Source organism: Cibotium barometz, chromosome 57 (assembly GCF_041138505.1).
Source record: "Cibotium barometz isolate CiBa-2024 chromosome 57, ASM4113850v1, whole genome shotgun sequence".
NCBI classification, from domain to species: domain Eukaryota; kingdom Viridiplantae; phylum Streptophyta; class Polypodiopsida; order Cyatheales; family Cibotiaceae; genus Cibotium; species Cibotium barometz.
This window is the reverse complement of record NC_141102.1, coordinates 7,019,437-7,028,639: the sequence shown is the minus strand read 5'-3', so window position 1 is coordinate 7,028,639 and position 9,203 is coordinate 7,019,437. Positions and strand designations below refer to the sequence as shown.

At 40.8% G+C, this 9,203-nt stretch overlaps 1 protein-coding gene across 1 annotated transcript; it reads right to left on the bottom strand.

Moving 5' to 3' along the window:
- Window positions 1–2,196: 2,196 nt before the first annotated feature.
- On the bottom strand, window positions 2,197–8,390 carry LOC147606374 (ribonucleoside-diphosphate reductase large subunit). The gene is made up of 17 exons (XM_086792165.1): window positions 7,804–8,390; window positions 7,653–7,714; window positions 6,200–6,287; window positions 5,857–6,120; window positions 5,520–5,760; window positions 5,336–5,412; window positions 4,959–5,129; window positions 4,786–4,878; window positions 4,546–4,695; window positions 4,315–4,401; window positions 4,075–4,239; window positions 3,774–3,893; window positions 3,479–3,681; window positions 3,238–3,387; window positions 3,015–3,162; window positions 2,844–2,927; window positions 2,197–2,619 (listed from the first exon to the last, which is right to left on the bottom strand). Exons 1-17 carry the CDS (start codon window positions 8,032–8,034, stop codon window positions 2,518–2,520), a joined length of 2,436 nt encoding a protein of 811 aa, XP_086648291.1. The 5' UTR covers window positions 8,035–8,390; the 3' UTR covers window positions 2,197–2,517.
- Between the last annotated feature and the right edge of the window lie 813 nt (window positions 8,391–9,203).

Genomic DNA, 9,203 nt, shown 5'->3' with positions numbered 1-9,203 from the left:
CATATTATAATTAGGAATAATTAGGAACAAGGCTTTAGCATCATAAAAAAACCAAACATGGTATGCAAGACAAAAGATGATTTTTCATTTAAAAAAACTCAAGCATGGTAGGTATGCAAGATGACTATAAAAATTATGAAACAAATTTGTATATAATATAAACGTATATGATTACGTGCAATATATATAATATATATTATAAATATTGTTATGATGTTAGGGAAAAGGACACTGGCCATGGGGCTCGAACCCATGACCACAAGGTTAAGAGCTTTACGCTCTACCAAATGAGCTAGGCCGACCGACTGGTCGATGATGTGCATGAAATTGTCTTTATTTCGGAAATTTCTTTCTTCAAGGTTCTTGAGTGTCAAATTAGCTACAAAGAATCCTTGTGGTTAAGAGCGCATGTAAAAACATCAAGCGGAGCCTTGACCAAAAAATCATTTTAATTTTAAAAATATATACTAAGCCAAGAGTCAAAAGAGACATTATGTACAAACTTTTGGAGGAACTCGGTATGATTATCTCCCAAACAAAATATAAAGACTCTCTATTGAATTCCATTTTCTCAATGGCCACAACTTTCTTGTTAAAGGAACTTCCGTAATTGAAAGAGAATTTTGAGACTCTTGCAAATCTTCGAGAGTTCAAAATGATCATAGTCACTTCAACCAACACAAAAGGGGAGACTTATTTCTCATGGAGTGGCTTTAAAAAAAGTGCAAGGAAGACGAAGTGAAATATGATGACCAAAGCTATATTGGATTCTACATATATTACTCCGCAAATTGCTAGAAGAATCGTAATCATCCAACAATTCTGCTAGGATTCCCCTTCCACAATTGGAGGCCATGATGGGTTGTCCACAAGTTCCTGTCCATTTAAAACCTTAATAAAACATAGACGGAGCATTACCAAGGAGACACCTTCCTAGTATCTTGCAAACTTTCAAGAGACTAGAAGTGATTCCTCACAATTACTTCAACAGGTATCATTCTCTCCAATGGTTCCAAAATGTCATGTTCAACAAAGAGGAGAGATGTCAATCTTATATGATGAAGAGACATGGATGACTTGTGTCTATTATTAGGAGATCTAAGAGCCTCCTTTGGAGCAATATAAACTAGAATTGCTTGGATACCCTTATCCTCTTGATTGTTGCACTTGTGCATTGTCAACGTACTTTGAAAGAACATGTCCTTCCATTCACGCATAAACATTTTGAAGCACTTGCATATGTACTATGAAATGTTTTCTCAAGTATATATGAACAATTTATAAAGCTCAAACGAGCATGAACACCAAGGACATGATTATATATTCGACGTGAGGAATTAATGGACATAAACAAAGATCTCAAAGTACATCACAAGGTAGATACTTCCAAATTCATTACCACATTTGAATCTGAGTTACACATCATTCATTAAGTCATAAGACTTTCGTGCTCGTTGTGTGAGTGAAGTTTTTTAAAAAAAACCATACATGAAGTATGACAAGTTGCCACAATCCTTCCCAAAATTCTATAAACATAGAAGAACATGCCCTTCTCTTGTTTCTCAAATAGCACTTTCGAAATCAGAAGTAAACCACGACACCTTCAATATTAAAGGCAACCATTAATCCTATGTCCTATATATTGATTCATGATACAAAACTCATTTTCAAATGACAATGAATTTATAATTTTTTAATTTACGAGGTACTTTTGAATTCCCATCAAACAAAAGAAAATACTTACAACTCATTTTTAAGGCTGTTAGACTAGCATTGCCTTAAAAATATGTCTACACTACACACTAAGGATACTACCCAAGCACTCACACAAAACATGATAAAAAGAATTTTTAAAAAACAATCGTATTTTGCAAGCTTCATAGCATGGATTACGATTCCAAACTGGCTACTCTGTTGCTACCGATGTGTGACAAGCGAGAGACAAAGGCGATGCTACTACTGGGTACTTCCACGACATGGCCAAAGACGACTTTTACCTCCTAAATGACCGAAACCTGCACATCACAGCCTTGCTCTTGTGCATAATATGATGCACGTGGATTTGCTTCTGCAAGTGGATGATCTTGTGATTGTGATACCAATCAAACTATTTGTGCATGTGTTTCTCATATTTTCAGACATTGATGAGTGGAAAACTCAAATTTAGACTATCAAGGAATCCCTTAAAACATGAAATGGAGACCTCTCCTTCTCAAGTGAGGAAGGGATTTTAAACTTCTCATTAAGTGTGGATGACCTGCTTTATGGAAGAAGCATTAAACTATCCAATTACAGTCTGAAGTTGTACAATGATTTGGCCAAAGCTGTAGCAAATCATTTCCATCCTAAAACTGGGCTTATGCAACATTATATCCTTCCTTCAGCCATGTCTTTGTACCATGCAATACTCGATTTTCTTTAGGAAAATCATCATCATTTCTTGGCTATACACTTTATTCTGTGTTATCTTCAACGCAGCCCAACATGGAATAGGTCACTAGATCATCATATCTGAGGTTAGCTTCCGCAGGCCAGGCACTCTTCTCGGTTTTCTATGGAGCACACCATCTGGGCCATCTTGGTCTCTGTATCATCTTCCACCAGAGACTTGGAAGGTTCCTGCTACAAGTACATTATTAAGAATAAATACAGTTGAACATAAGCAATATAAACTTAGCTACGTTGGTTAAACTTTCACTGGCTGTCCAGTGGGCAGGGAATTGAAGAGCAAAGATTGCTTGTTCATCTCTTCTTGCAGGAAGCTAAGATTCGTCTCCTGCTAACGGAGCAGGTCTGTCCTATAACCATCCTTAATAAGCAGCCAGACTTAAGAGTTCTGTTACCTTGATAGATGCAGCATCAACAGTAAACTTGATAGCATCTGCAGCAGCTCTTGTTCTTAGGTAATACATGCCAGTCTTTAAGCCCTACATTAAGTGAACATATGCTATATGAGCACACCAAACCTTTTAATCATTGCCAGAAACCTGCACCATTTTGACCAATGCAAATACCTTGGTCCATGTATAGAAATGCAGGGAGGTCAATTTGCCAAAGTTTGGTTGGTCCATGTGTATGTTGAGACTCTGGCTTTGGTCAATGTAGCAGCCCCGGTCTGCAGCCATGTCCACTATGGTCCTCTGTTTGATCTCCCAGACAGTCCTGTGATCAAGCCAGTCAGCATCAAGCAGGAGAAACCACTGTTACTTTATAATACCAATCATCATGTGCAAATACCTGTACACCGCTTTCAGATCCTCTGGTATTTCATGGATCTTTTGTATGGAACCATTGTAATGAATAATTTTGTTCTTTAACTCCAAGCTCCAAAGGCCCATATCAGTCAAGTCATTGAGGAGATGCTTGTTGACAACCACAAATTCACCACTGAAAAGAATGATTAGAGCAGCGAAGTTAGCCACAGGATAAGCTGCACCATAGTCCTCGGACCAAAGATTCATTAACTCAATGCCATTACCTGAGCACCCTTCTGCTGTAGATGTTTGAAGTGTAAGGCTCAAAACACTCATTGTTACCTAATATTTGGCTAGTAGAAGCAGTTGGCATGGGAGAGACAAGAAGGGAGTTTCGAACACCATGCTCTGAAATCATTTTTCGTAACACAGACCAATCCCACCGATTGGAAGGCACAACCTGCCACATGTCAGGTTGAAGCACTCCCTGCACCAGCTCAAAAATAGTTAAATGATGTTTTGCACAACGCCATTCAATGCAAAGAATGCATAAAGAAACAAAGCTTGTGTGTAACTAACCTTACTCATAGGACTTCCTGCATAAGTCTCATATGGCCCTTCCTTAATGGCAAGCTCCATAGATGTCTTAAGGGAATGATAGTATATGGTTTCAAATATTTCTTTATTTAGCTTTTGAGCCTGCATTTTGACAACAGCTCTCAAGCCTCAGGTCTATAATCAATATTAATGTTAATAAAGCTTCTACAAAACCATTGCACAGTGCATTGAGAGATAATAAAGCTCCTACAAAACCATTGCACAGTGCATTGGGAGATAATAAAGCTTCTACAAAACCATTGCACAGTGCATTGAAAGCTACCTCTTCAGAATCAAATGGCATTCCCATCAAAATAAAGGTATCAGCTAATCCTTGAACACCTATGCCAATTGGTCTGTGGCGGAAGTTGGACCGTTTAGCCGTCTCTACAGGGTAATAGTTCACATCTATGATTTTGTTTAAATTCCGAGTAGCAACACCAGCAACCTGCAGTAAAAGAGATCAGCAGACAAAGACTGGCACTCACAGCATAGAAGTGAGACGAAAGAACAAGCAACCAACCTCCCCAAGCTTCTCAAAGTCAAAATAGCGGTTCTGATGCCCTCTACTGCCAACCAACTTGGAAGGATGCGATTCTAAAGGAACACCCTGCATAAATCACTTTTCAAGTCAGTGTACACTCTGCATATGCATCAGTGTGTACCCAAGAATAGACAGATAAAGAACGTTCTGACCATAATTTAACCTTACATACATCAGCATAAAAATAACATTCAAGTCACAACTCATTACCTTTTCTCGAACAAACCGAGGGAGGGCAATTGAAGCCAGGTTGCAAACTGCAGTTTCATTTGGACTAGTGAACTCCACTATTTCAGTGCAAAGATTAGAAGACTTGATGGTTCCCAGATTCTGCTGGTTACTTTTCCTATTGCAAGCATCCTGCCATTAACAATCACAGCTCTCAATAATACAATCACGCAAGGGTACCTACAGCTAAACCAATGACTTTCGCACTATAGAAAGACAAACCTTATACACCATATACGGATTTCCTGTCTCAACTTGTGCCTCCAAGATGGCAAACCATAGCTTTTGCGCTTGAATAACTTTCTTTGCCCTGCCCTGAAATAGGAAACCTTTGGTTCTTTAGCTACACTAATTACAAACTTTGCATCCTTAATCATGCAAGGATATAAGCTCACCTCTCTTTCATACTGAAGATAGAGGTTTTCAAATTCTTCACCCCAACAATCTGCCAAGCCTGGAGCTTCATTGGGACAAAATAAAGACCAAAGTCCATTGTCTTGAACACGCCTCATGAACAAGTCTGGTGTCCATAACCCATAAAACAAATCTCGAGCCCTACTCTCTTCCTGTGATGGTATATATATATATATAAGCACAAATACTTAGATAGTAGATTAACATACTGGCCAGCAGTCATTGACAAGCATATATCATTCAAATGCTTAGATGGCTTATCGAGCTTTTATGGTCATCAACCTGTGTAGGGCATATGACCACAAAATGCTTGGATGGTATATTAAGGTACTAGAAGAAATACAACAGTATGCAATACCTTCCCATGATTTTTCCTAAGATCCAGCCAATCAAAGACATCGGCATGCCATGGCTCCAAATATATCGCAAATGCACCTTCCATATCCAACACTCACATATCAGCGAGGGAGCCAAAAGAACATCTGCAACTATTTCACAGTAGCCACTTTCATCCAATAATCAAAACCTTGCCAATTTCTTACCCTTTCTTTTGCCTCCACCCTGATCTACATAGCGAGCTGTATCATTGAACACACGAAGCATGGGAACCACACCATTGGAAGTACCATTGGTCCCACGGATGTAGCTGCCAGTTGCTCGGATATTGTGAACAGACAATCCAATACCTCCAGCTGATTTGCTGATGATTGCACACTCTTTAAGAGTGTCATAAATGCCCTCTATGCTATCCTCTTTCATGCAAATCAAGAAGCAGCTGCTCAGCTGCAAAACCAATCATGTTAGCCCAAGCTTGAAAGTTCTCCCAAAACTATTCACATTAATGGTACAAATAAACAAGAGCTGTTTGTTTAGGCATGCCTGAGGTCTTGGGGTTCCAGCATTAAAGAGCGTTGGTGAGGCATGAGTAAACCAACGTTGAGACATCATGTGGTATGTCTTGATGGCTGCCTCAATGTCCTCTTTGTGGATTCCTATTGATACTCTCATGAGCATATGTTGTGGCCTCTCCACCACTACTCCATTGACTTTCAGAAGATAAGACCTCTCAAGAGTTTTAAATCCAAAGTAATCATAATCAAAATCCCTGTCATAGATTATTTCACTATCGAGACGAGCAGCATTCTGCAGACAAACAAGCAAATACAGTTTAATACTGCCCTTCTCAAATATGATCAACATTTGCAAGGAGACAGATACATACTTTCACCACAATATCATAGATATCATCAGCAATCAAAGGTGATGGCAGCCTGGAATGCTCGTTCACATGGTTGAACATGATTTTCACCCTGCATAGATTGCAGACAAATCACAAGCATTAGAATTTCAAATAATGTAGCCAAAACAAAAATACAGAACATTAACTGCTGACCTTTTGAAACATCATGATACCCCATTGACTCGACTTCAATTAAAACATGAACGCATGATGCACCCTATACTGACCATACTGACAGACCTATTTCTAAGGCCATTCTATTCTCAGCACCATCACAGGACCTAGCTGGGTAGTGAGGGCAGAGATTAATACTCCACAAGGTGAACCTATCAAGACAAAGTAAAAACCAACCTTGACACACAGGGCCTAGACAGAGAAAGCCTCTGCTCACATTGATGTACTAATAATAGCATACACAGGCTCTCATCTTTGCCACCCATCAGCTATGGAGATCAATTACTAAACCATAGAGCCAATAAAGATAATCCTGAGCACATAAGCCCATCCAGATCACCCATTACTAAACCATGGATCCAGAAAAGATAATCCTGAGAACATAAGCCCATCTAGATCAACCATGACCTAGGGAGGCACATTACACACCCATGATGTATGGACCCAGATCCCCCTAGATAAGCCCATTTATGCCATCAATGTCCTATTGACTATGAAAGCCCCTTACACACCAATGGATATCATAAACCTTCCCCTATCCACAATTTGACCGGCCACGAGCTAGAACAGCCCTTCATGTGGGGCGATTCTCCCTTTATTTCAAAATTGAAGAGTGTTTGGGGTCATCTCAAATGGACTGTCAACGAGATACCCTCCTCTCCCTTACAATGAAGCTGGTTCAACAACATGGCATAACTTGTTAACTCATGGCTTTACAATAAGCGCATGTTTACAACAGGTGTAAGAGACCACCTTTCACATAACGATAACTGGACTACACATAGAGAATAAACATACCAAACAGAAGGGGGGGCAGCTCTTCTCCTCCATGACTTTTACAAAGAGATCCACAGCTCATGGCCTACATGTACAACCAAGATCTATGAAGGGAGACATGTGGAGGGAGATCTCTCCATCATGTATGTCAAGACACACATGCCGGGTTGAATCAGCCACATTTGACCGTTTACCATCACCAGACCTTTCCAATGCTTGCATGCCAGAACCGGCTTACATACCAGGATTCATGCTGTCCATACATAGCAGACCGGAATAGCCCTCAGTCGGCCATTTTCGAAGGGGCAGCTGCCACCAGTCACCAGTCCTTGGAAAATAGCCCCCCAAGGGCCATTCAGTACTCCGCCCAATCATGAAGGCCATCATAATAACTCATAATATGGAGCCCAATAACTAGAGAAACTCTCATCCGGGCAACTAAGCAGGAAAAACATGGACAAGCCTTAATTGTGAAGCTACATACGTTTCCGAGAACGATTTCTTGGTATTTTTGTGCAGGTTGGAGACTGCAATTCTGGCAGCGAGCTGCAAGACGAGGAAAAAAAAATCAAATATTTGAATTTGGGCAGGAAAATGCCGGAGCCAGGGGAAAAAAAAGGGGCGCAGCAGCATACCAGGGCATAGTCGGGGTGGTTGGCCGTGAGGGCAGCGGCCGTTTCGGCAGCGAGCTCATCGAGCTGGCTGGTGGTGACGCCCTTGTAGACGCCTGCGCAGACCTTCTGGGCGACAAGCACAGGGTCACAGTGATCCGAGTTCAGGCCGTAGCTGAGCTTCTTGAGGCGGGCGGTGATCTTGTCGAAGTGGACAGACTCCTGGCGCCCATCTCGCTTGATAACATACATCATGAAGAGAGAATGCCTCTGCGACAGGGGAGACGACCTCTTCTCCCTCTCTCCCTCTTTCTCTCTCTGTGGGAGACCTCTTTCTCTCTCTCGCTCTCTCTCTCTCTCAGCAGAAGATGAGACCTTCCTCCCTCCCTCTCTCTCTCTCTGTGTGCAGAAGGGCAAACCTACTCGTCTCTCTCTCTCTGTGCTTGCGTGCAGAGCTCTGTGGTCTAAATACACAATGTGCCCTTTATTTTGCCGCCCCCTTCAAACCCCTTACCCTCTCCTCCCGCGCGAATTTGGCGCTCTCTTGTCACTCTCATGTACCTTGGTAAGCCCTAACAAAGCAGTCCAACATTTATTATTTGCCAAAAAATATATATCTATATCTATATCTATATCTTTTTCTTCTTCTATATGTTCTTATGTAGAGGAGACTCAAGTCTCTTTTGACAAGTGTCATTGAAGAATGCAAAGTGCGGGGGTGGACAGACAACAGGGGAGAAAGAGAGTAGAGAGGGCCGAAAAGAGAGACAGAGAGGTGTCAACCCCGTCAGAGATGGTTGAGAGCCAACTTGTATCAAATAAACAATCTTGATTGCCTTGGAGAGAGAGAAAGAGGGTCGTCACCATGCCATCCACATAAACAAGCAACAATAACTATATTAAGCTTGAAATTTAGTGACACGAGCTATTCACTAAGCAAATAACACATGATCCTTTTTTTTTCTAATTGTATACTATATTATAAATATACTACTACCAATCCACCAATGTAGAGGGTAGAGGTAGTAGTATATTATAAATATACTACTACCAATCCACCAATGTAGAGAGTAGGGGTTGATCCCATGCCAACATCAACATGCCGAGAGTCAACCCCCCTTGCCAACCACACTACAATGCCAAGGACAATAATACATGATCTTTTGGTCCTAGGTCAGCTAAAATTTGGCATCGGCCATTCCATCAAGATGCATGTTCTATTATGAAAATGGAGGTACATTTGGGAGGCCCAACCAAAGTCAAGCTGCATGCTCGACGAGTTGACACTCCCTCTTTACCTACATGGTATGGTGTCCACAAAAAAACATGCAACCCATATGCAATTAACCTATAATATTTTGAATTTTACCCTGGCCATAAAAGTTGTAAATACAAAAATAAGGTGTATGAGTGCCTATATAATA

Excerpts from the sequence above, each read along its gene's own strand:
- LOC147606374 (XM_086792165.1), bottom strand. The coding sequence starts at position 8,034 with ATGATGTATGTTATCAAGCGAGATGGGCGCCAGGAGTCTGTCCACTTC. Across the intron at positions 5,761-5,856 it reads CTGGAACCCCAAGACCTCAG|CTGAGCAGCTGCTTCTTGAT; the intron begins GCATGCCTAAAC and ends TTGGTTTTGCAG. Across the intron at positions 2,928-3,014 it reads ATTTCTATACATGGACCAAG|GGCTTAAAGACTGGCATGTA; the intron begins GTATTTGCATTG and ends CACTTAATGTAG.